The sequence below is a fragment of the Podarcis muralis genome, chromosome 12 (genome assembly GCF_964188315.1).
Source record: "Podarcis muralis chromosome 12, rPodMur119.hap1.1, whole genome shotgun sequence".
Classification (NCBI taxonomy): Eukaryota; Metazoa; Chordata; class Lepidosauria; order Squamata; family Lacertidae; genus Podarcis; species Podarcis muralis.
In genome coordinates this window covers 43,454,812-43,481,924 of record NC_135666.1, presented here as the reverse complement: position 1 = coordinate 43,481,924, position 27,113 = coordinate 43,454,812, and the positions used below count along the sequence as shown (strand labels likewise).

At 41.0% G+C, this 27,113-nt stretch overlaps 1 protein-coding gene across 2 annotated transcripts in view; it reads right to left on the bottom strand.

Moving 5' to 3' along the window:
* ZCWPW2 (zinc finger CW-type and PWWP domain containing 2) overlaps positions 1–27,113 on the bottom strand; it is a 41,347-nt gene that overhangs the window by 9,094 nt on the left and 5,140 nt on the right. Inside the window, exons 1-7 of one of the 2 annotated variants that reach the window (XM_028751371.2) lie at positions 26,757–27,057; positions 23,198–23,538; positions 22,087–22,246; positions 6,676–6,790; positions 5,166–5,224; positions 3,452–3,513; positions 2,176–2,243 (exon numbers count right to left, since the gene is read on the bottom strand). In XM_028751371.2, the coding sequence (XP_028607204.2) occupies positions 2,176–2,243; positions 3,452–3,513; positions 5,166–5,224; positions 6,676–6,790; positions 22,087–22,246; positions 23,198–23,484 (751 nt within the window). In that variant the 5' untranslated portion in view covers positions 23,485–23,538; positions 26,757–27,057. Of the gene's footprint in view, positions 1–2,175; positions 2,244–3,451; positions 3,514–5,165; positions 5,225–6,675; positions 6,791–22,086; positions 22,247–23,197; positions 23,539–26,756; positions 27,058–27,113 lie in introns of those variants that run through there. The other variant, XM_028751374.2, reaches the window with a different exon arrangement.

Genomic DNA, 27,113 nt, shown 5'->3' with positions numbered 1-27,113 from the left:
CCTCCTAATTTGAAGTACAATATTAGAAAGCATTCTCTGAACTTTGTAGAAAGCCAGCTTTATAATCAAATCTGACTGCAAAGCCCTTTTAGCCCGACACATTTACTTTAACTGTTTTGTATTATTTGAGAGGTCCCCTATAAGGCCCTGGTCCCTGATTCAGGTCAATCACTTATCTGATCCACTAAGGCAAGCATAGGCAAACTTGGCCCTCCAGATGATCATCCCTGACCACTGGTCCTGTTAGCCAGGAATGATGGGAGTTGTAGTCACTCATCTTTTATAAGTTTGATTTAGCAATCATATCATTTTAAATCAAGCTGCAACTGCAAAACAGTTCAGGTGTATCGAGATGGAAATACTCTTTAAACTGTGAGTCTTTCCCCAGCCATTGGCTGAGCTGCTGTGATTCCATGGAATATTCAAGTACATTTTAATTTCTGTGTGCAAAATACTTACTCTTCGGCTGTGGACTTAAGCTAGTTAACTCTGCATCCAGCGCCCTCTCACACATGACGTTAGCCACAATCCATATCTATCCTGCCATTTCTTACGAAAAACTGCATTTTGATGCATTTCCCCCCAAACCAGTTTCAATCTGAATTGACTAAAAGGGTGACCTAGCTGTGTATTATGTTGATACAGTGGTACCTCGGGTTACATACGTTTCAGGTTACATACGCTTCAGGTTACACACTCCGCTAACCCAGAAATAGTGCTTCAGGTTAAGAACTTTGCTTCAGGATAAGAACAGAAATTGGGCTCCGGCGGCGGGGCAGCAGCAGGAGACCGGATTAGCTAAAGTGGTGCTTCAGGTTAAGAACAGTTTCAGGTTAAGAATGGACCTCCGGAACGAATTAAGTACTTAACCCGAGGTACCACTGTATTTGTTTACACAACCTTTGAATTATGACAAAGAAAGAATGCAGCTTCTGTGAAAGGAAGTGAAAAGTCTGTCTGAGAGGATAGCAGGGGTGGGGTGAGGGGAACAAAACACACACAGCTCTAAGAGTCGAGAGAGGTTGTACACTGTAGGTAGAATATAGAGGCAGAGGTGACGTTTCTGTATTGGCGAGTGCCAAAGAATAGGATGATGAAAGGCAAGGGGACATTGGAAATGAGGGCTATGGAGGTGGGCAAGGTAGCCAACAAAGGATGGAAAGAGTATGTGATGGATTTTGAAGCAAAGATCTGATTAAAGGACCTGTGAAAGAGAAAGGACAGCAAACAATGGAAAATGGAAACAGGAACAATATCCCCCCCCCCCCCGTATAATTATATGCTGTTAAGAAGGAAGGGACACCAAGGGACACAGAAATCAGACAAATGAGACGGGCAGCAGAGGCCAGGAAGAGAGGGAGAAGGACTGAAGCTAAATTCCCTTAACTGGCAGCATTTACCATTCCCCATTGAACATCACATTGATCAACAGCCAATTAAATATACTGTATGTCTCAAAGTTAGAAAATGCCAATTTAAAAAAACAATTACACTTCTACAGCCCAGTTCTATACATACAGTAAAGGTAAAGGTAAAGGGACCCCTGACGATTAGGTCCAGTCGTGGCCGACTCTGGGGTTGCGGCGCTCATTTCGCTTTATTGGCTGAGGGAGCTAGTGTACAGCTTCCGGGTCATGTGGCCAGCATGACTAAGCCGCTTCTGGCGAACCAGAGCAGCGCATGGAAACGCCATTTACCTTCCCGCCGGAGCGGTACCTATTTATCTACTTGCACTTTGACGTGTTTTCGAACTCCTAGGTTGGCAAGAGCAGGGACCGAGCAATGGGAGCTCACCCCGTCACGGGGTGATTCAAACCGCCGACCTTCTGATCGGCAAGTCCTAGGCTCTGTGGTTTAACCCACAGCGCCACCCGTGTCCCTATACATACAGTATCTACACAGAAAAAAGTGTAACTTAGTTCCGTGGCACACAGGATTGCACCCTTGCTTAACCATTTTTATTTGCAAACAATGTGAAAATGTTACTGTCTATGTACACTTCCCAGTTTCTTTCCGTATAACCACACATATATGGCTGACATAATATTATATTTCAGAAACAAGCACAAGTTTTCACAGTGAAAGGTGCATGTCCTGTATCCTACTTAGATATGAATAAATTCTTTGAAAATATGGCTGTCCTGATTTAATATATTGTTACACATTTATACAAACCTAGATTTTCATCTGACAATACATCTTCTGAGCCCGCTATTTCAAATGAACTTCTTAATGTTATTTTCCTAAAAAACACACACAGAGAGAGGAAGTTGATGTATTTGTTGTGAATATCTAATCAAGAAGAATCAGATAATATTTGAAACATATACTTCTATATGCAGAAAGCATTCTCTTCCAAATCCTGCCTTTATACAAGAAGAATATTGCTAGGTATTTGTGAAAAGCACCTCATCTTTAAAACCTTTTCGGTTACTACTTGTAGGCATAATTTATCACAAACCACTTGATCATTTATTAATAGGATTATGTCCCTTTGGTGTCCCCTTGATAAGAGGAAATGTTAGAAGGGGCAATTTTTATCTATAGCTGTATTGAGCTAAATCTTCAAACAATAATTGCAGGCTAAATTTTAGTCACTGTTTTTAGTCATTTTGTATCCACTAATCAGATAGATAAATAGTCCAAATTATGTGTGAAAGTGACCGTCTGCTCTAACTAAACAAAAATAAAAGCTTGTAAGAGACAAGTTGAATGTTTAATCTATAAGCATGAATATTAAATATTATAGGGCTTGATCCTAAATGGGGTGAGAGTGGGAATCTGAAGGAAATTTAACTGCCCACTCAGAACCTCAGAAGTGAGGTTGAAGAAACACTCTTTTGCTCCTTCATCTGTTTTGAAGTTTCCTGCTTTTAAAAAGTTTTCTCTCTACTGAAAACACCCCCCCCCCCCCGGAAAGAATAGGGAAGTATTTTGTTACCCTAGCACAACAAATCCACTTTTAAAATACTGGACTTTTGTGGTCTTGAATATGAAGGGGAAATGCGATGAACATAACAGGAAGACGTATAAGCACCCCACCAGCAAATCATGATGTATGATCAAATTCATATATCCGCCTTGCAAACAAATCAGAAGGGATGCTCAGTAGAGACTGAACACGGTCTAACCACCACATAAGCTTTGTGCAAGCAAATCAGAATGAATGCCAAGTGCCAACAAGTGCAAAAATCGTTTCCCTCAGCATCATGGGAGCCACCAGGGCATTTTTCTCAGCCGGAGAATGGTACCTCTCAGGTAGGCACCATTGCCAATATAAGAGAAGGAGGAGTTCATGGTGAGTTCCAACTCCTCTTTTTCTAGAAAAATCACACTGGGAACCACCATCTTATAACAACACAACTTGGCCCAGTAATCGTAGTGTTAATAGGCTGCCGAAGGGATGGTTTAAAAAAGTAACCAAATAAAGTCAAACTAACCCAATGCTTACCTTTTCTTTCTTCCAATTGTGGAGCTACTTTCCCTTCCACAAGTTTTTGTCCAGGTTCTTGTCTAAGAAACATAACAAAAAAAACCATACTTTGAAGCTTTCCATATTAAATATTTTTATTTAACATGATGTTATGTTTGCTGCTGGGATGCTTGTGCTAAACTTCCCTCGTACACCCTAGTCGTGTTGTTTCAATAGGATTCAAAATGTGAGCCACGGCCAACCTGGTCATTTTCCCCATCTTCACCAGGAGCCATCACAGACAACGACTGGGGACTGAGAATCTTTCCGTTTGGGTAGCGCAACTCACATAGGGAGTTTTACTAGTTGAAACAGCTGGCTGGGGAAAATTCACCAACGCATGGTGGTGTTTGACAATACCTTTGTTGAAGGTTTAGTTCAGCTCTTTAAGGTAAAGGTACCCCTGCCCGTACGGGCCAGTCTTGACAGACTCTAGGGTTGTGCGCCCATCTCACTTAAGAGGCCGGGGGCCAGTGCTGTCCGGAGACACTTCCGGGTCACGTGGCCAGCGTGACAAAGCTGCATCTGGCGGGCCAGCGCAGCACACGGAAACGCCGTTTACCTTCCCGCCAGTAAGCGGTCCCTATTTATCTACTTGCACCCGGGGGTGCTTTTGAACTGCTAGGTTGGCAGGCGCTGGGACCGAGCAACGGGAGCGCACCCCGCCGTGGGGATTCGAACTGCCGACCTTTCGATCAGCAAGCCCTAGGCGCTGAGGCTTTTACCCACAGCGCCACCCGCATCCCAGTTCAGCTCTTTACTCTTTCTGAAAAAGCGAAGCTGATTCTCCTCTACGTCAAAAACAGTTGTGTCCAATATTTTATTAGAATTCACAAACTCATAAAATCACTGCTCCCCACCCCGCTCCAGTCCACTTCACTCCCATCACATATTTCAGTCGACACCTGTCCAAAATGTATGCTGGTTACCAATTTGTATAATGTCAAAAAGTGTTACCATGGTAAGGTGACAGAGGTGTTCTGTTGTTTCATTCCTAAGTGAGATTCTATATTTAAATTCTCTCTATATTTATCTCTTTACACACTCATCCCCTTCCCCAAAATTGTTCACTTAAAATTTTGATTAAGCATAATACACAGAGAAAATAGGAAAATGTATGAACTAATGGCACCAACCTCAAATTCAAGCAGATTTTAAATAAGCTAAGGAGAATACTGTATCTCAAACAAGGTTGCAAAAAAAATAAAAATAAAAAATCCAGGTATGAGATCGGTGAAAATGAAACAACTGTGTCAGACAGGTTATTATTATTATTATTTATTGTGTTTATACACTAACCTTCGCCTGGAGGATTCCAGGACGGTGCACAGCATAATAAAAACAACCATTTACACAGAATAATTTAAACGTCTAAAAGCTACAAAACTAAAAACAACATTAAAGGACAACAGCACAATAATACTGCTAGATTTAAGGAAGATTTACCTCCCCAAAGCCTGGGAAAACTCGCATGCCTTCAGCTGATTTCTAAAAATTAATAGTGTGGGAGGCAACTGCACTTCCCTAGGAAGTGAATTCCACTATCAAGGAAATGCCACTGAGATAATGATAACAGCACCAAAACAGCAGCAGCAGCAACAACAAGAAATTGAAGCTGAAAGTGTAACTTTGGTTTGCAAACGAGTAGGTCCACCAATCCATTAAGAATGTAAGAATACATATTAAATCTTACATTTTTTCTGCAAGTGATCATGTTAGATTTGGTTTCGGCTTCTTTATTCTTTACTGCATCTATTAAAAAAAAAAACATTGGTAAATGAGCAAAAGCAATAACTGAGTAAAAATAGTTTACTGGCAAACAAAATTACTTTTCATAGTTATTCCAATCTGTTCTCTGATACATCAAGTTGTAATAACAAGATGTAGTACTGGTACAAAAAAATATTTTATTAAATATATAATTATATTATAACGGATTGCATGGTACCTTTCTGTACTGCTGTAACTACCTGCACAAGTTTTCCAAATATGCACCAAACACACAAATAGTTTAATCTGCTGTGGACATAACAGCAAACTCCTGGGGGCTGAGGTCCCTTTGCCCCCCCCCCCCATGAAAGATTTCAGGGGGCTGAGCCCCCGTCCCAAGTTGAAGGGCATTGCCATTCAAATGGTGTGCATGTGCCACATCTTGTGATCAATTATGTAGCCCCCGCCTGTGGAATTGTTTTACACAGTGCTATCACCTCTGGTGGCACTGTGGGTTAAACCACAGAGCCTAGGACTTGCCGATCAGAAGGTCAGCGGTTCGAATCCCCGCGACGGGGTGAGTTCCCGTTGCTCGGTCCCTGCTCCTGCCAACCTAGCAGTTCGAAAGCACGTCAAAGTGCAAGTAGATAAATAGGTACCTCTCTGGCGGGAAGGTAAACGGCGTTTCCGTGCGCTGCTCTGGTTCGCCAGAAGCGGCTTAGTCATGCTGGCCACATGACCCGGAAGCTGTACGCAGGCTCCCTTGGCCAATAAAGCGAGATGAGCGCCGCAACCCCAGAGTCGGTCCTGACTGGACCTAATGGTCAGGGGTCCCTTTACCTTTATCACCTCTGGTGGTCGTGTTTTCCAGCAGTGGATGGTTTTGGGGGGCTGTGTTGCTCACCTGACCTCCATTTGCCTATGCTGCTGCTGCTTACTGGAAAGTAGAAGGGAAGCGGGGAGGTGGTGGGGAGGTTAGTGCCATGGAAGTGCACTGCCAGGAGTGCCAGAATGGCTCTGCCAGCGCCTTCGCACCATGCTGACCTCACTGCTGCCTCACCCCTCCTCCCAGTAAGCAGCACCAGCCTCACTATCTACAACTGATATGTTCTGGAGATGTCTACATTCAGGATTATGACACGGTCAACATGGATGAGATGTTGAGATGTTACAGGGAGGACCATGGCAGCAATCCAGCCACTCCTTGAAGAGACACATGTTGTGCAGAATCAACCCCCACATATCAAACGGGTGCATGTCATGAATGAGCACTCAAAGTAGAAGACAGATAAAAGAGCGAGGGTCACAAGCAATCCGCATGAAGCACTTATACATATAAAGCCTTAGTTTTCATTTAATAATTTGAAATCATTATATTACTGTATACCACAATTACTAGTACATTACAATTACTGTACTAGGGAAAGAATCCACTTTGCATACAAACAAACAATGAAGTCAATATATAGAGACAGAAAGGCAGATAACTGTACCCTTTTTTGAGAGGTAGCACATTTCAAGCCTTTGCTGAGCAGAACAGGCCAGCAATTTGTTTGCTTCTTCTAATGCACTTTCGTACCAGACTTTCGCCTTCTTGTATACATTTGCCTACAGAAAAACACACACATTATATTAGCTATCAAAGTATTAGTACTATGTTTCTGAAATTACAAATCCCTGCAAAAAAATATATGCATGGACTCAGCTAGTCTTGGATGTATTACATACACCTGCAGTTGCAAATATATATAATTATATATTTATAAATCTAAGATTATGAACCCATTTTAATACCCCTCCCCCAAATGGAAACATCCATTTTAAAAAAATTAGCTATCCATATCAGTTTTTAGAACTTACATGAGGCAGAGACACACACAGCTGACCCATATTTGGCAGTTTTGGGTGACATTAAAGGACAGCAAGTTGTCTATTTCTCCCATTTAAACGAGGAAGAGGATTATTTGATTTTGTCTCATAGATCAAAATGTATTTGCCTCATCCTGAGTTAGGTCCTGTTGGTAGAGTTTTGAACTCTTCGTTTTTGGGAGCTTATAAATGAATGTAAATCCAGACACCTGCCTTGACTACACTGTGAAATCCAGTATCAACTACATATGCCATCAATCATTTTAAAAAATCCCATGTCATTTACAACTTTATAATTTAAACGTGGGCATTTGAAATAACATATTAACAGTGAAATTCTATACAAGTCTACTCAGAAGAAAGCCGTATTGAGTTCAAATAGTTGTACTGTAGATATGACTTCAGCCCAAACCAATAAAAATATGCTGTTTTACTAAGTTTTGTACTAACTATAATTAGGTCTTTGAGAATTATTTTGCTTTGAGTGGAAAGTGAAATAAAGTGAAAGTGAAGTAAAAAGAAAGCTGTTTTGAGGACTTCCGGTGTGATGAAGCACTGGTGAGAAAGAAGACTCCTGTATTAATGAAAAAAGGAATACAGCATAGTTTAGAGTGTTTCCCAACCTTGTGCCTCCAGCTGTTTTTGAACTACAACTCCCATCATCCCTGACTAGCAAGACCAGTGGCAAGGGATGATGGGAATTGTAGTCCAAAAACAGCTGGAGGCCCAAGGTTGGGAAACACTTTAGACAAAAGGAAAATGTAGTTTACAGTGAACTAGAAGCTGAACTGTAGAAGCCACGCAATTTTTCACATAGTCTTGAGCATGCCCAGTTCTGCTATGTACAGAGCCATTTATTGGTATCTAAACTATGTGTCATAACCATTTCAGTTGTTATGCAATCTCTCTTGTAGGCTTAAGGCACAATAGTTAGCAAAACTATGAGCATGACCTGGAACCTTTGAAACAATGAACTTCAACGCAGTACTTGCTGATCAAACAATATATTGCAACTTGGTAATGCTGTTTGTTAGCATTTGCATTTACTGAACTGAAATCAAAGTTGGGAGGGAAAAAAGAAGTCTTTAGAGGCAAAGATGAAAGGCTCCTATTCTTAATTTATACAATCCCAAAATATAGGCTATATGATTAAAGAGATTTAAGTTTAGAGGGTTACCTTAATATTATAGAAAACAAATCTAACAGAAATGCCTTTAGCTTGTTGCTAGGCACCAGTAACTAAACTCAACATCTAATCCCTGCTTATGCAGAAATTGTAAATTGCATTCTCCTTGATAATAAAGAGAACTGATTAGAAGTTATTAATATTTTCTTTCTTTTTACCATCATCTTGTCAACAGTCAGTCTATTTTTTGAAGCACGGCTTGTTGGATTAGTTTCCTACAGGAAGATACAGTTTGTGTAGGGGAGCGTGGAATCTCAATCTAGTCCTCTATAGACAAAAGGCTGCTTTCACCAATGTTATCTTTTCAGAAAAGGGAAGGAAACAGTTTCTGCATGCTTTCTTGACTATTGTCTTGGGCCCTGCTCTTCTTTAGTTCCAGGGCTGCTCCTACCATTAAACAGAGTGAGACAGCTGCCTCAGGTGGCTAATGTCAGAGATGGGAATCCTTCTACCATTCCCTTTGCACCTCTTAAGTTATTATGTTGCCCTCAAGTAAGCGAGAGGATGTGGTCCTTTCACCAAGTAAGATCTGGCATTTGCATTTGGAACAGGGAGCGTGCCATCTTGACCTTTTTCTCAAGCAGCAAAATAGCTTGTGTTGGCTCTGCTCAGTTCTGATCTATGCTATACCCATGTGGTACTATGAGTTATGAAACCAGTACAACATAATTTTCTTCAACTAACACCCCTTCAGTTACTAGTTATCTGAGTCCAAAGTGCAGATAAATGAAAATATTTTGATTTTTCCTGTGTTTTATTTATTGAGATCACGTAGGTAAGGTGAACATAAGTTGCAGGCTTACTGAACTACCTTTGACCAGGAATATCTGCCCTATCAATTATTTAGTTATTTATATACTATATTTATACAGATGCCCCATATGTTCTCTGGAACCCCCACAAAGCAAAGAAACAAACCATACCGCTCATATTCCAGCGAATGTGGATTTATAAAAAGAAACACATTTTATATCCGGGAAAATGGAGTAAAGGAAGCAAGCAAATTATTTATGTATACTGTACATCTTGCAGTTAATGCATAAAAGCAGCCTAAGAAACACTTTAGAGTTCCAGTTCAAAGTTGAGATAATAAAGCACTCAACTATAGTACCCTCATGGGTTTATAGATCAGCTCCTAATACACAAGGTCACTTTGAACCTTTCAAAAAAATAATAATTCATTTTCCTACCTATCAAAAATGGTGGCATCTCTTTCTCTTCTACAAGCTGACTCGCCTGTCTTGGGTATACCCCTTTCACAATAGGCTTGTCTCTTTATCCAGATCTCGTCTACTCCTTTAAAATACAAATGCGCTACCAAGCAGAGTAAAATGGCTAAAAGCAATACTATTTTTCTAGAGAAAGAGGTGCTGGAACTGAGTTCTGGTGAGTTTGGACTGGGGGGGGGGGGAGCCCTGGCTAAAAGTGTTTGTTATTGAAACATTTAAGATTGCACTGCCTTGTAGACATATGGTCCTGGGCTTCCTGTTTCTCTTCTGACAGCCTTCAAACTTCTAGGTCCATGCAAGGATGATCTAAGGTATCTATACAACTGCCAGTATTGGGAGAATTAGTGTGCACAGTGACATTCTAAATCAAAACCAAAAAACATTTACGAAAGGATTTTCGCCTCAACCATTGCAAGTAAAGCTTCCAATCAATGCTCTCATAGAGCCTAGACCAAGTTCTCAAACTTGGGGGGGGGGGCATTGCCCCCTTGGTTCCATGAGCTACTCCCCAGTGCCCCCTACCCTGTAAAAAAAAGAATATTATTCTAAATAGTGGTTTCCAAGACCCACTGAGGAACATCACACAATAAAATTCAACACAGTAAAAAATTAATTGCACACTTATGCAAAACCTAATTAAAACTAGTTTAATTTCCTCACAAACTTGATCCGGCAATACCAGCTTTTCAAACTGTTATAGTCATTTACACCTCCAGCTGCTGCCCCCATGCCTCTAAGTGCCCTCCTAGGTAATCCCACCATCTCGCAGGGGGTGGCACCTGCCCCCTTTGGGAACCACTGGCTTCAATTTTTAAAAGTCAAAATACTTTTGAAGCATGTCATTTTTCAACACTTAGGCTGTGTACACACTCCCATTTACTCTGCACCCAAGGCACTCCGTATCAGGAGTGCGTGCAGGAGCCAGGCCCTGTGGCCAGTAGGGCTTCGCAGGACTGGGGCTTTCCTAAGTTTGTTCTCAAGAGGCAAGGCGCGGCCGCACAGGTGAGGCCGATTGGTAACTCACAGCACCTGGCGGCAAGAGCCGGGAAGGGATATAAGGTCAGCATTTCCCTTTGGCTCTTTGCCACAGCAACACACTTCCTGCCTTGCTGTGCTTGGCTTCGTGACTCCTTGCTTCCTGACCCTCGGACCCTTGGCTTCGTGACTCCTTGCTTCCTGACCCTCGGACCCTTGGCTTCGTGACTCCTTGCTTCCTGACCCTCGGACCCTTGGCTTCGTGACTCCTTGCTTCCTGACCCTCGGACCCTTGGCTTCTTGACTCCTTGCTTCCTGATCCTCGGATCCTCGACTTCTTGACTCCTGGCTTCTGGACTCTCGTTCCTGCTCCCACCCCGCTGTCTTTCCCCCAGTCTCGATGTCCTCCGCCAGGACTTCGACCACCTGTAAACCAGACCATGACACTCCAACTGATAGTTTGGGAAGTGGTTCACCCACAACATTAGACACGATCTGGTGGTGGTGTTTTTGCTGAATTACTGTTCTGATGTGTTTTTCTCCAGCCCAGCTTCGATCCAAATTGAGAAAAATAACAACCTGGTTGCATTTTACACCAGTAATGTGCTGTCATGAATGAGCCACCTCCCAGGGAAGGGTTGCTGCCAGCGGAAGACAGCAGCAAGGAACAGATAGGGTTAACTGCCATGCAGGATGAGTATCGGCTTGTGCCAACTCCCCCGCCCCTTGGAATGCCAACCGATAAGGGAATGGCGGGGAGCCAGCTAGAATGCAGTCAAAGCTTGCCGGAAACACAAACAGGTAGGGAAGAATTAAGAGACAGCTTCTCAGAGAATGGGAAAGAGTAGGGTGCTGACGCACTCAGTCTGAGGTCTCGACGAATGGGAGGGCTCCAAGATAGGAAGTAAAAAAGATATGTGAAGCGAAAGTTCAGTTGCTTCTGGTCTCGCCGGAAGCAGGCTTCAGAAGGGTCATCATGACGGATGAAGGCGGGGGCTGTGTTAGAGCTGTCCGGAGTTGTCTGTTTGTTTTGACAATAAATCATCCTTTTAAATTAGCTACGCTCGCTGTGTTATCAAGCCAGGGATTGGACTCCTGACATGTGTACACAACCTTGGTTAGCAATTCTGCCTTGGGAAGCCAAGCACATTCACAGATGATGTTGTGAACCCAGAAGTTTTGTTAAGATCTCATGCACAAATAGGATCAATCATATGATTTTATTTTTATTTTATTCTGGGTTGGTAAAGGCTTCAAAAGGAATAGCTGTGGGAATGCCCTCATTTCGCCTTTAGCCTTGACTACTGCATTAAAAAATAATCAAAGTGCCAGTAATACCACGGATCACAACAAAGGGGACAACATGTACCCAGCACACAAACACTTTATTAAATTGTTTTTGCTTTCCTAAACTTCTGAAATAAATGTCCCTGCAACAAACAAAAAGAAGGGGAATAACGTTAGTCCAAGCCAACCTCAGCCAAAATGACAACACATTGGAAAGAAACCAGTTTTTCCATACTGTAGAATCACTTAAGATTACAAATTGGTCCTGTGCATGTTTACTTGGAAGTAAGGTCCAATGGATTGAATTACACTTTATTTACATGTAAATTCATTTAGAATTGTAGCTTTAGGAGACATTTCCAAGCTTCGTGTCATCTAACAAGGTTGAGCAGCTGTTTAGCTTCCCATTCACCTCTCTGCGTTTGGGAAAATTAGAGTAACCCACAACAATTACGCAGGCTTTCCCAGTATGGCTTTTTTATTTTTGTACCCACTTCAGTTTCTGGTGCAATCCATTGTACATACAAGTCTTACTAAAATGAATGGTGTTGCTTCAGATGAATGTTGCTTGATGGATGAATAATGCTCTTACCCCAGGCCAAGGCTTTCTATTAACATCCTTTTAACTCCCATTATTATTATTATTATTAAACTCTGAGTTAAATACAGTTTAGTATTTTTTAAACCGACCCAGAGAAATCAATGGGATGGAATCTAAACTTAAGTCAACTTTAGCACAGACCCACTATAATCAATGGGATTAAGTTGGAATACTTAACTAATTTAAGCATGCCTATCTCTGAATCCAACCCTACATATTCTGTATAGCTGTCCAAACCATGAAGCTGTTCAAATAGGCGAAGCTAACTTTTTAAGTATACACACCATACAAAAGTAACGACTTGCTCTTTGCAAGGAATGCTCTGCATCCTCGTTGCATGTGTACATGGTCCTCCCTGAACCTGCAACTTTATATTACTTAGGAGCATACACAGAATAGGTAAAAGGTAAAGGTACCCCTGCCCATACGGGCCAGTCTTGACAGACTCTAGGGTTGTGCGCCCATCTCACTCTATAGGCCGGGGGCCAGCGCTGTCCGCAGACACTTCCGGGTCACGTGGCCAGCGTGACAAGCTGCATCTGGCGAGCCAGCGCAGCACACGGAACGTCGTTTACCTTCCCGCTAGTAAGTGGTCCCTATTTATCTACTTGCACTCGGGGGTGCTTTCGAACTGCTAGGTTGGCAGGCGCTGGGACCGAGCGACAGGAGCGCACCCCGCAGCGGGGATTCGAACCGCCAACCTTTCGATTGGCAAGTCCTAGGCGCTGAGGCTTTAACCCACAGCGCCACCCGCGTCCCATACACAGAATAGAAAAGGGTAATTATTTTAATAAACCGAATGAACTACACTGTTTGTTTGCAAGCTTTCGATTTATTTATTTTTTAAAAAAACCCAAGCACAAATGTTAAGAACAAAAATTAAAATAAATTGTGTTGTTAGATCTCCATAGTTGGTTCAATTAACATAATCTTCCTGAAAAATCACCTTTTTTTCAGAACAGCAATACAACAGCTAACACAAAATCCTAATTATTTTAATTCCCTTAATTGCTCCAAATAACTATGCCTAATGAAAGACCCGTTTGCCCTTTGAATACTTGTAATTAAAAACGAAACAAAACTAGAATTATGATAGCAAAAGTAGCCAGCCTTTTGTGTGTCTATCAAGGCGGATACATGCTAATTACAAGGGAAGACGTCATTCACAACCTCTTAAGTTTGATGTGCACAACAATTATGTGCGCACATAATGTAGTAATGCATACTTTTTAAAGAAATGACATTGTGATGAAATGTGTATTGCCTGATTTAAGGTATTTTCTTGACAATACAAGCATACAAATAAGGAATTTCCAAGAAAGTTATTTACAGTACTGTACAAAGGATTCAAGCTAGTGCGTTTTCAATATACGTGTGCGCCACCTTGTGGTGAAATACATATTTTAAAAGATCATCTTAAAATTTGATTGCAAGGAATCTGAGGCACGAAAAAACCTAACTTAAGGGTAGGAAACTTGTGCCTCCTCCCCAAGTTCTAACAAAAGGCCTGTCCCCCCCCCAACAAAAATGCTGGCTACACCCATGGCGAGGAGGATGCTAAACTTTCTCCCTCAAATCTCAAATTGTTCTTTCCTCAGATTGTTTCTCTTCCATATTTTCTCCCCTAAGAGGAGTTACAACTGATCTCAGATATCCATTGGGACAAAAACAGCTAAAGATAGTCTTCCTATCCAAATGTGTTAGTAGAAGCTGCACTGCCTTTCAGAACACTGTGTTCACCTCTGGTAACTCAATTTCTAAAAGGATAACTGGAGAAGGTATAGAAAGCAGCAACTAAAATGATTAGGGAACTAAAGCAGTGGTTTTATGATGGCAGAAAACATGACTAAGGGGAGACATGATATAGATTCATAAAATGTTGAAATAGGTAGAGAAATTATTCTCTCTCTAAATTTTAGTTTCCCAGCCCATCCAATAAAAATGCTCACTCGTTTCAATTAAAATAAGCAAAAGGAATCAACTTGTGCAAACCATAGCTAAGAAACAGTGATGGCTGCTAAATTAGATGGAAACTTAATACAGAAAGTCATTGATCTGTAAGTCTATTAGCTGTGATAGTAAATGATAATAATAATAATAATAATAATAATAATAATAATAATAATAGAGCCTCCATATTCAGGCATCATACTTTTAATAACCAGATACTGAGATACTGGGGGAAATTACTGGAGATAGTCATCTCCATGGTTACTCAGCTTGCAAGCTTCCACACATCTGACTTACTCACTGTTTTAAACAGCACGTGCAACTAGATAGGCATTTGATCTAATCTAATAAAGCAATTCCTAGGGCTTAAAAAACCTCACTACAGCTCTTTCAAGATACCTCATTTGTGTATTCCAGCTTAACCATTTCAAACTCTAATCCATTATCCAATTAAGATGACATACAGATCTAAGCTGATTATGCAGTATATGTTTAAATCCTAGTTCTTAGGTTTTAACTGAACTGTATTTCAGGCTGTAAATGATTTTGGAATCAGAATGAAACTTCCCTTTTAAAATAAAAAGCTTTTCAAATATTCCACTTAGTAGAATTATCCTATTTTGTATTGATTATTCTATTCACATTGGGGTATTTTTCCTCTACAAAACTTATTTCTCACTTTGTGCATGTGGGTGGGTGGGTGTGTTTATAACATATCAAAAAGATGAAACAAATATCTAGAAGCAGATATCTTTAAAAATGTCATTTCAGCTTAAACAGGGTACTGCTATTTTTACAGGCAGATACAATCTGCTTACGTGACTAAACACTTCCAGAAATTGACTTAACTATTCAAGAAGTGCTTTCAAAGATTGCATTTTAAGGGAAATCCATGTTAAATGAGCTAATGGTGCAAGGGAGCATCAATTATGAGGCATCATTTATTATTTAACTGAAGTAAATTTAATGTACAGGGATGTGGGTGGCGCTGTGGTCTAAACCACAAAGCCTAGGGCTTGCCGATTGGAAGGTCAGTGGTTCAAATCCCCATGATGGGGTGAGTTCCCGTTGTTCGGTCCCAGCTCCTGCCAACCTAGCAGTTCAAAAGCACATCAAAATGCAAGTAGATAAATAGGTACCACTCCGGCGGGAAGGTAAACGGCGTTTCCGTGCGCTGGTCTGGTTCGCCAGAAGTGGCTTAGTCATGCTGGCCACATGACCCGGAAAAACTGTCTGTGGACAAATGGCTCCCTCGGCCAGTAAAGCGAGATGAGCGCCGCAACCCCAAAGTCGATCGCGACTAGACTTAACTGTCAGGGGTCCTTTTCCTTTTTAAAATTTGAGGTACCAATGCCACTGAAGTTTGCTAGGCTCAGCCTGGGAATTAACTTTGGGGGCTTGGCAATGCTTACTTCAAACACGAGATGAGCATCAGAAGCCCACCACAAATTCTTTCACAGCTCGAATTACGATCTTTAGTTAATGCTGCTCTGAAGGGTTACACCCATGGAAGCTACTGCTGGAGTGCAACGGTCCCTAGTAGTAGTTGCTCTCAATACCAGTTTCTTTGGTGTGCAGTCTCAGAAACAAACTCTCTGCATATACCAGCAGCCTCCCTCCCTTCTACCTTGGCTGCTTTCTGAGACTGCAACCAGAAAAGTGCTGCTGGCAGGAAGGGTTTATTATCTGAGCCTCATATTTGCTTGGAAACAGATTCAAGTACTTTTTAATCAGTGGAAAATTCACCAATCTCCAAAATGCATGTATTAACACCTAACAGCTATACATCTATAGCACATGGATTCCAATCCAGAATTGATACATAGATCCCAACCCAGAAATTTCAAAGGCAACATTATTTAAACTTGCCTTTACAAAGTGCAAATTATCTGGATTTATAAACAGGACAGAAATTCACCAAAAGTAATTGACTTGGCAGCCGTCACTGAGAATCTTTTGGGCAGGTTTCATCAGGAGAAAAGAGCAACTGATTTTTGAAAAGCAATTTCTAGATCATAATATTAAATATTCAACTTCGGAATAACTCAGGAACTTATAATTAAAATGCTTAAGATATACCAGTCAAACTTCAAACTAAAGCACAGATAAACTCTAAAATGCTATATTGGCCCCTGAATGGCAGCATCTCCCAGATGGATATTTTACATGCTCATTCAAGTGTTATGATCTCACACGAGTGAGTAGGGCAAGTGCAGTACAACTTACTTACCAGGACTGACAAAAATAAAAAGATACCTGCATTTTCCTGGAGCTGTGCCAATGAAAGCAGCAAACCCATAAGCAGGAGCTATGGCACTGAAAACAAGTATTCAGATGTTGTCAGAACCAGAAGCTGGAGTGGACTTAAAACATGGTACATCATGTTTAAGCCTTTAGTTAATATTTTTACAAGATCTAGTTAAGACAATTTTATTAAACTAAGCTTTCCTTAATGGATTGCATAGGATAACAATTTCTAAATATCTCTGAAAATTATTAATTGGTAATGTTTCTGGGTTTCACATTTTATCTCTGCCACCTCTATTTTTAAGACTAATCTACTTTATGCATATCCAATTATTCTGGCCAGTAATTAAAAGATATTGATGTTTACTTGTTGTTGTTTTCACTATAGTGTGCTTTATTATTATCTTGTGGTGTTTTCATATCTGTGAAGATAGTAAATCACTTGGGGATAAAGGAAAATATCAGGAACAGGCTAATTTCAGAAGCCGACAAAGGAATTCACAATGTCAAGAAGCCTTTGGTTCAAGTGCAATTTGTGGTAATTATATCTGAGTTAATCTTAATAGCAGGCTTGTCTGCTTATAAAGTAGAGCCACTTCTTGATCAACAGAGCACCATCCTGTGTTTAGAAGCTGTTTGAATCATCTATGAACCCTACAACTAGGCTCTGTAACCTCCCACATTTTTGCCATCAAAATGTAGCACTATTGCTTGGATACATTTGAGGAGCCATACAGATGTTCCAATAACTGTATGGCCTAAAACAGGCTTCCTCAACCTCGTCCCTCCAGATGTTTTTGGCCTACAACTCCCATGATCCCTAGCTAGCAGGACCAGTGGTCAGGGATGATGGGAATTGTAGTCTCAAAACATCTGGAGGGCCGAGGTTGAGGAAGCCTGGCCTAAAAAGTATAAAATAATAAGTTGTTACCTGTGCTTTTAATTCTGGAGCAATGTATTTCAGAATTCTGCTGCAAAAGTATAATTGTTTATGGTTACCCATTCAGCTAGAGTATTCCTTCAACGGTAGAAGCTTCCCCCCACCCCATACCTAGCCGGCAGTTAAGTCATCTGTTTATTACATGTTGAGACAGAGAATCACAACCATTTCCCTATAATGCATAATCAAAAAGCTCTCCCAAAGAAGAATGTCCTGAAAATAGGATTCAGAGAGAGGTACACAGCAGAGGTCAAATGTTGGTGCCAATTAATATATATATATATATTAATTACTGTATTTATTAAGTAGTGGGTTGACAAAGCAGACGACACAGAAATTTCTCCAAGTGGTTCTTTATAGTAAGCTGGGACTGAACTGAACTGAACAGCTGGCCTGCTTTTATAGGCAGCTGGCTGTCAACATTGTAACAACATCCCAGGATTTCCCATCTAAATTAACTGACGTGGACCTGAGTGAAAACTATATACACAATACCCCTGGTGGCCAGGGTGAGTACTTCAATACATAACAGTATTCATATGCGGCTTTTGGAGTAGCTGCCTTTAAAAAGCCAGGAATATTTTAAAAGCAGTGATAGCAAGCATTTTAGAATTGGGGCGTTTCAAGCGACAAAGCTTTTCAAACACCCGCAGTGCTATGGCAGTACAACTTGCATCTGCTGAAATTCCCTCTTCTACATAATTCTTAATGTGAACCTACATTTCCAGAGGGTGGGCGTTCCTGTCCTAAAGGATGGCTTAAGGATACACAAATTTGTGAAACCAATAGATCATTAGCCTGGTGCATGTTCCAAGAAAGGTTGAATAAAGACTGTAAGCTGGTGCAGCTGAAGCTAAACCACATTTACTTCCTGCAAATAGAGCTATAAGATTATGGCCTTGAGTGGAGACAGTATGACAACAGCCAAATAAAGACTGACTGTGTATATCTGCTTTCAGGCTTTTCCGTCTCTCAGATAATGACATGGAAAAGGCCTGAGAACAGTCATCAGTCATTTCTTTAGTCAACAGTGACTGTCCTTGAATTTGGTAAGGGAAGAAGAAAGGAGTAGATTTGCAATGTCACATAAAAAGAAAACAGGCCAAGTAGAGAATGAAAGGAAGAATAAAGAAAAAAATATGATGGAGTTTAAAAGATCAATCAGAGGACAGAAGAGCATTTATTGATAGGCAGGCATTTGAAGTGGAAATGGCAGAAATAAGAGGAGATTTAAGGGTGTTTTATCAAACTACTAAATGATTGGCAGGAGATTTAGCTACAGAAGAGTTCATACAATAAATAGGAAGAAACTTTACCCGCACTAAAAGGAGCAAAAGAAAAGATTTGAGCAGCATTTTTATGTTGTACCAAAACTAACACTTAACTTTGATAACATAAAAAAGCGAATGGATCTTGACATTTGCTGTTTGAAAACCATTTCTGACAGCTGAATATTAAGGAGGTAAAAGAACATCACACCACAACCGCTCAACACAAGTGAGTGGTGAAATCAACTTAAAACCAGTACAGTTTTTTCATCAGATTGAATGGGAAAGTGGTTACAATCAAAACTTCCCAACCGTGATGCAACTAACCACATAAATTGACTTGGGACTATGAAAATATATTGAAGTATATTCTTCAAAACCCTCTCCAGCCACAGATGTAGACTTACAGCAGGTGATGTGGAAACATATCCAACTGTTCTAGCATGTACAACAATGTGCAAATGAGGAAACAAAATGTATACACAGCCTCTGATCCTGAAGCTAACATATAGCCCTTGTGACTAGTAAAAACAAAATCCGTAAACGCTAGCATGTGTATGGAAAATCCATCTGTTGGTAGACAGCTAACTTGCTCAAAACTGTTAGTAAAGGTATGTTGACAGTTTAATTCATGCTTTATTTTATAGACGTTTAGACTGCTTTTTAGGCAAGATTGTTTCTCAAAATGGTTTACAACCATATACAAATACAGTACATGTCCATAAAATCCACCAGCAACATTATGTTAAACAGTTTAATGTATCCAGTTCCATCCCAAAAGCATTTAGACCAGCATACCGAAACAAAGTCACACACCTCACTCTGAAAACCGCATCCAATATCTTAGGTTACGTTATATTCCACAATTGAACCTGATATGAGTAAATAATAATGTTATTAGACTCTTGTATTTTGCAGGGAGGGGTTAAATTGTGGATTTTTGCTGTGTTGACATTGTGAATAATTAAACACTGTGGCCAACTATGTATTATGAAGCAGTTATATAACTCTTAATTTTTTTGTATTTTGTGGACATTATTCTATGTACCTAAATCATGCTAAGATGATACTATGCAGTAAACCACCCTGTGGCCTTTTGGCAAAGGGTGGTATATAAATTTCTTACATAAAATGAAATAAACCTGAGTCTTTAAGCTAATTTAAAGTTAACAACAGATGAGGATTGCCTAATCTCTGTTGGAATAAAGTTATATAATTGGAACATCTATCTGCTGTTGGCCTTCCCTCCTGCCAACCTAGCAGTTCGAAAGCATGTCAAAGTGCAAGTAGATAAATAGGTACCGCTCTGGCAGCAAGGTAAACGGCATTTCCGTGCGCTGCTCTGGTTCGCCAGAAGCGGCTTAGTCATGCTGGCCACATGACCTGGAAGCTGTACGCCGGCTGCCTCGGCCAATAAAGTGAGATGAGCGCCGCAACCCCAGAGTCGGTCACGACTGGACCTAATGGTCAAGGGTCCCTTTACCTTTACCTGCTGTTGGCCTAGATGAGCAAAGCATGTTTTGAATTCCAAAAGTTAAATCTTGTGCATTAAAGGTAGTGAATGAACTGTAATTCTCCAGTTTTAGAATTTATCTAGACAAACTGCAAGCTAAGGTTGGTTGCTCTCCTCCACTTCAACTTCATTCTCCTTGCCACAGTATGAGCTTGAAATAAATGTTTGTCTGGGGTTACAAGAGTACCACATTACTGTGACTCTCTGTCTGTTACTATTTCATTATTACTATTATTTTTAAAATCCAGTTTAGGACCAGATTTAAGGCTCTCTCATGTTGGCTTCACAAAGCCAGGCAACTGGAAGCTAAGGCTGATATACCACATAATGGATGCACACCATAATGATGTAATGCAATATCACAAATTGTGCTTACTTACAACTTACCCTCCATGCTCCCATACTTTTCCTTGGTCTTTTAGGCCAAATCCAGATGGTGAGGATGAAGTTCTAGGGTCAGCAAAAATGCCCCACGTCTTAGTCCTGTATTGCCTTATGAAGCATCAGAGCCTTACTGCAATGCTAGAGCAATCTTGTTACAGGGAATCATCTCAGGTTTCCAAATACGTCTCAGATTTCTAAAGGTTGACAAACACTTGCCAAACCGTTGCACCCGTCATATTTCATAACTAAATAAATAGGCATTGCACACAACATCCAGTATGTAGCTTCTGTATACAGTGGTACCTCAGGTTAAGTACTTAATTTGTTCCGGAGGTCCGTTCTTAACCTGAAACTGTTCTTAACCTGAAGCACCACTTTAGCTAATGGGGCCTCCTGCTGCTGCCACGCCGTCGGACCACGATTTCTGTTCTCATCCTGAAGCAAAGTTCTTAACCCGAGGTACTATTTCTGGGTTAGCGGAGTCTGTAACCTGAAGCATATGTAACCTGAAGCATATGTAACCTGAAGCGTATGTAACCCGAGGTACCACTGTATACTGTTGTAATCCTGGCAAAAATTCTGCTTCAAAAATCAATCTGTGCATATCCTATCTTCCTTTTTTTGCCCACAGTTGCTGCTACAGCCTTCAATGATGGGGCATGAAAATCTTAATAACCTTTTTAACGCTGCTCAGAACCTCATCAAACCAGTGAAAGATTGCCTTCCTCAGCACTGAATAAAGTGCATCTGTAGTTTTCGTGAAAGTTGCTGCATCTGTGGCAATTTTCTTTAGATCAATTTAGAATTTGGTACATTTACAGACCCCATCAGGTCCGGCAGGCTTCACATTATTAGCTCAATATATGCCATTTACATAGATTTTTTAAGGCTTATAATAGCAGAACCTTTTCCATGCAGAAGTGTATGGAATTTTCAAAATAAATCTACAGCCACCAACCAGAACTGTGATTCTTGCAAGTTTGAATCTGTGTATTATTTAACAAATGGGTGAAGTCATTTCTGACAGTACCAACCATCCTTTGGAGAAATGGAGAAACCAAATTCATTTCTCCAGCTACTCCAAAGAGAGGATCGGTGGAATTTTGGCCTAATAATTCACCAGCTGTTGGGGTACAAATGCCTAGAATAAAGCAAGCAATAAATAAATAAAAACCAGTTTTTTTTCAAAAATTACCTTGCTGAATATTCAAGTGGTAGGTGTAAGCTGCCGTACATTGGAATCTATAAGTCAGAGGTAATGCTTCTGGGTGTTCTGTATAACCCTAAAGAGTTTGTTGACAAATCTAAATTTTCAATCCCAACATTCTGCTTCTATGAGGTGTTTTTTGTTTTTGTTTTTTAGTTATGAGGGAAGTTCATATCTAGCAGATATGTATTATGTGGTTTTAAAGTTATGATCAATGAGAAAAAAAATACAGTTTTAAAAACTCCTACCTTAAATGAGCTAGGATAAACGCTAATATATTTTATAGCAGCCCAGCTCCTAGAATGGGGTTTTCCCAGGAATTCTACATGATGACTTTCAACATCTCCATCCGAGTCGTATGTTACATACTGTCCATTTGTAGGATCAGGACAAAGAATGGCAGGCCATCTTAAAATAAAATGTTTTCAAAAAATCAGTTCGGGGAAAGAAAAAGCATATAATACACATGCTCCCAAATTATTTTTAGTCAGAAACATCAATAACTGGCAACGTTACACACCCACCCACACCCATCAGCACAGGGATCTTTAATAACTTGTCTTTCAAAATAAAGGCACATTGCAGAGCAATCCTATGTACTTGATGGGGATCTGCAGTACAGCATTCACAAATCCACAGCCTGCTAGTTTGGCATGGCCAGGCAGAAGCTGTGTGTACATGGATGTTCTCATCCTGTTGTAAAAAAATGAAATGAAATCCTAAAATAACCATGCCAGCTCCTCGACTGTCATAGTTAAAGGCTCACTTTGGGGGCATGTTGAGAGAATGAGGAATACTTTAGGTCCAAGCCCATGCCTGACAAGCTGTTGGAATACCTCATTTTGGAGCCCACCACTAGTGGGAACAATGCTAGTGGTACATTTACACTCACTGAACTTTTCACAGGTACATTGGGGAGGAACCTCCAGGGCTGACCTGCTGGCACAACACTCTTTCTGCTGGTGGAGCAGCATTTCTGCCACATCCTATGACTCTTTAGCCAGCCTTGTGGGGAATATAGGATTGCTCCCCTACTTCCTTTCCTTGTTTTTGTCACAAGTTTGGAGGTAACATTTGCTTGTGCTTATCATGAACAATCTTTTTTTAAAACAAACAAAACAAACAAACTTGTTTTCCACTTTCTCCTATTTTTTTCTGAAGCATACTGTTTTGGTATACTTTTTAACTAGGCCTCCTGAGACAATATCAGAACAGAATAACTGAAGTAGAATGGGAAATTGTTTTGTCCCCCATTCTTCAAGGCTAGAATTGTTTTTATGTCTTCTCAGACTACTGCATTCAAAATATATAGCGAATCTGTGTTACCTGCAATTAAATGTTAACTTTTTAAAACCTTACCTTGGCCACCGGTACATTTTCACCAAAACTAAGCTTCCTAGAGGAAGCTTTGAATACACATATTTTAATCCATGTTTTTGAAACTGAGACTCCCCTGGAAAATGTTCTTCAGAAACAGAACAGTTGTTAAACCAAGGATCAGGATTCATATAACAATACCATGGTTCATTAGGAGCAATATGTGTTGCATCATCATGTGATAAGAGTCTCCATTTTAAACAGCTGCTGTTCTCACACTGCACCCATACTTTATCTAAATAAAAATTATGCTCGGTTACAGAATCCATATAATATAGGATCTTCACTCTTACAGGTCACAGCTTGATGAATACTTGTGTCCTCTGAAATATAAAGAAAAGAACAGGATCAAATTAACACAAATCCAAAACCCCCAAAACAAATAACTACTATTAAACTCCATTAATCGTAAAACCCTAGCTAAGCTCTCAAAAGCAAGTGATAGTTGACTGCAGCTTGATGGAAACTGCAGAAAATTAGCACGTATTGACCTATTTCCAGGGTAAAGTAGAACATCTACTAGTCAAAACATTTATGAAGAAAAATTATGCAAAAGGGGTCAGGAAGGGGTAAATTTTAAGAGAACAAAGTAGATACCAAAATTAAATGCCAACAACCCTTCATCACTATACCATTCCTAGAAATGAAGACTGTGAATAATAAATGACTGCACCGACACCTTCCTTCCCTTAGCACAAGGATGAAAAGCCTGCAACCCTCCACAGGCTGTTGGTTGTTATAACAACCAGTTACTTACTGTTTCTGTGAAAAGTCATTTTGCATATAAGCTCTAACTCAGTTGTCTAGTATTTGTATTATATTGCCATTTAACCCCAACCTTTATGTTTTCCCTTTCTTTACAATCATGTTTTATATGCATATGGTAAGTTGGGAGCATGCTCCATGCATCTTATGAAGTGGGCTCTACTCTATGACAGCTTATGCCGTAGTAAAATTTGTTTGCCTTTAAGGTGTCACTAGACTCCAGGCCAACCTTCTCCGACCTATGGCAGATGTTTTGGACTACAACTCCCATCGTCCCTGACCACTGGCCACACTGGCTGGGGCTCATGGGAGTTGAACTCCAGATATTGAACTCAAATATCTGGAGAGCCACCGTGGGTCCTCACTCTCGCCCTAGCAAACGGTGATCAGCAGTGATTGATCTTCATCACATACTGATGGCTGTGTGGCTAGAAACCATTGCTCACTAAAAACCATGGCTATTGTAGGCCGAAAGGATGGTAGAAACAGGGCCATAATATGAGGTTCTACCCAGATAAAGTGGAATCCTTGGTTAGGAGAAATCTAGAGACTAGAGATACAGTAGTAGTAAAGCAGATGATGTCCCAGCTGAGACAAAATGAGTACAAATGGCTGGTGATGAAGCAGATGACGACCCACACAGCTCAGTGAAGAGACTGGGAGTCTCAAAAACTGGTGGGCAAGAGGTGTATCGCTTTCATATTTTGTCTACCATTTCAATACCACAAAAGATGGGAATGAACATTCTATGCAAAATTTGTCTTAGGAGTGTATTTAGGTTGTCATGCTGCAAGCTGCAAATTCAAGCCGTACTTTTCAACTCACTGGTCATATTAAAATACCGCGCTAAGCCTTGGTTTAGCACACCTTTTTGGCCTGGTGGACCAGATTGTCATCTGTCTCCACCCCTGTGGGTCAGCTTTGACATGTGGGCAGTCAACCCACTTGTCAGTCATCTGATTTCATGATGACACCTGGCAACTGGCAGGTAAGTTGTCCCAACCAGCCGGTTGCCAGGTACTTGGGAACTGCAGCACAAGGAGCCTTGCCAGCCTTATGCTCAGAAAACATATCAAGCTTAGGGCTTGGGAAATGGATTTCCGCAGCGACCACCTGCCTGATTGACTTCCTTGTGTGGAACTTGGTTGCACAGATGAACCAGCCAAGATCTCTTGCTGCACTATGACAAGTATAGCATAACATGAATAAGCTGCAAGCCTTGGGCTCAATTGCTCCCCTTCCTCCCCACATGACCAAGCCGACATGTTTGGAAGTTTTTACGATGCCTGGGACTGATTCCAAAAGACATGGAAGGCATCAGCTTGTTGAAGACTGGTTTAAAACAAGCCAGGTGACTTCAGGTGTTTCTAGATGGGTTTTTATTCTGGGAACTCGGGTGATTTAGGGTGCTTCCAGATGGGCTGGTGCTGCTCACGCATGTAAGTTTTTTTTTTACAACTTCCATGTATCCTCAGCATCAAAATAAAAGCCAGTATTATTATTTTTTCATAGTATGCCAGTGGCCTGTTTGTGGCATCTGAATGATTCATTTGCAGTAACTTGGACCAGATTACCTGAGAGAACACCTTCTTTAATATAGACCTGCCACCATTCACCAATATCTTCAGCCGACACTTTTCTGATTGTGCCCCAAACTATGGAAACCAGGAGAGCCTTTTCTGTGGTGGCAGCTACCTTGTGAAATACTCTCCTAGCCGAGGTAAAGTTAGAAGAAGAGTTTGGATTTGATATCCTGCTTTATCACTACCCTAAGGAGTCTCAAAGCGGCTAACAATCTCCTTTCCCTTCCTCTCCCACAACCAACACTCTGTGAGGTGAGTGGGGCTGAGAGACTTCAGAGAAGTGTGACTAGCCCAAGGTCACCCAGCAACTGCATGTGGAGGAGCAGGGAAGCAAACCCGGTTCACCAGATTACGAGTCCACTGCTCTTAACCACTATACCACACTAGCTCCAATAACTACATAGAGTTTCCAGCCCATGCTTAAAACACACTAGTTTGCCTTTTTTTTTTTTGACCAGAACAACCAGAAGACCAAAATATTAACAAGGAATGGAGGAAATTTATAATTTACCTTAAAAACCATTGTAAACAGCTAAAATTCTTAGGAGGATTGGAATAACACTTGTAGTTTGACGGTGAATTTTGGACATAACGGAGATGTAGAAGATTTGGATTATATTATAAAATATGCAGGAGGAAATGATTTACAATAGGACCCACAAAGGGGAGGAGGGAAGTCCAGGAGATACTTTGGAATCTTGTTTTTATGATGTATGTTGGATATGTGATAGTAAAACTTTAATCTGACAAACCAAATAAATAAATAAATAAATAAATAAATAAAAAACACTAGTTTGCCCAAGCATTTTCCCAGGCATTGACCTGCGGCTGCTATGGGTGTTGGTGTTCATTACATTTATACGCTGCCTTTTCTCCCAAGGAGTTAAGGTTCTCCTCCTCTCCATTTCAATCCTCACAACAACCCTGAGAGGTAGGCTAGTCTGAGAAATGGTGACTGGCCCAAGGTCACCTAGCGAGCATTATGGCTGAGGGGAGACTTGCACCATGGTCTCCCAAGCGCTATGCCTGTTGTTGTTATAATTATTATTATTTTAAATGTTGTCTTGCTGCAAATATTTTACGGCTTATGGAATCCTTTCGACTACAAAGCATTATAACGAAGAAGTGTTTTAAAAATAAAACAAAACCAAGCACCCAAGCCCTTTGTCTGGGAGCATCCTGGCACTACAGACCTATGCATGCCTACTCGCGAGTAAGCCACACGCATTCCAGTGACTCCACTCAGGGTGGACGCGGCCGTGGCATTAAGAGACGAGAAACAGCCTCCCCTCACGACACGACCTCCCCAGAGACGAAGCCCTGACAGAAACTCGGCACTACAAATCCCGCCATGCTCCGCGCGCCCGCGCTGCACGCTGGGAACAGCGCCCTTCGCCGTCCGTTTAACCCTCGCGCAAAAGTTAAAGGGGAACGGAGCCGCGTGGGACTACAAATCCCGGCGTGCCTCGCTTCTTTGCTCGGGCCGTCGCGAGGCTTTGGTTTCCAGGTGGGGCGGCGGCCGTTGTGAAGGGTCACATGAGGCGGGCGAG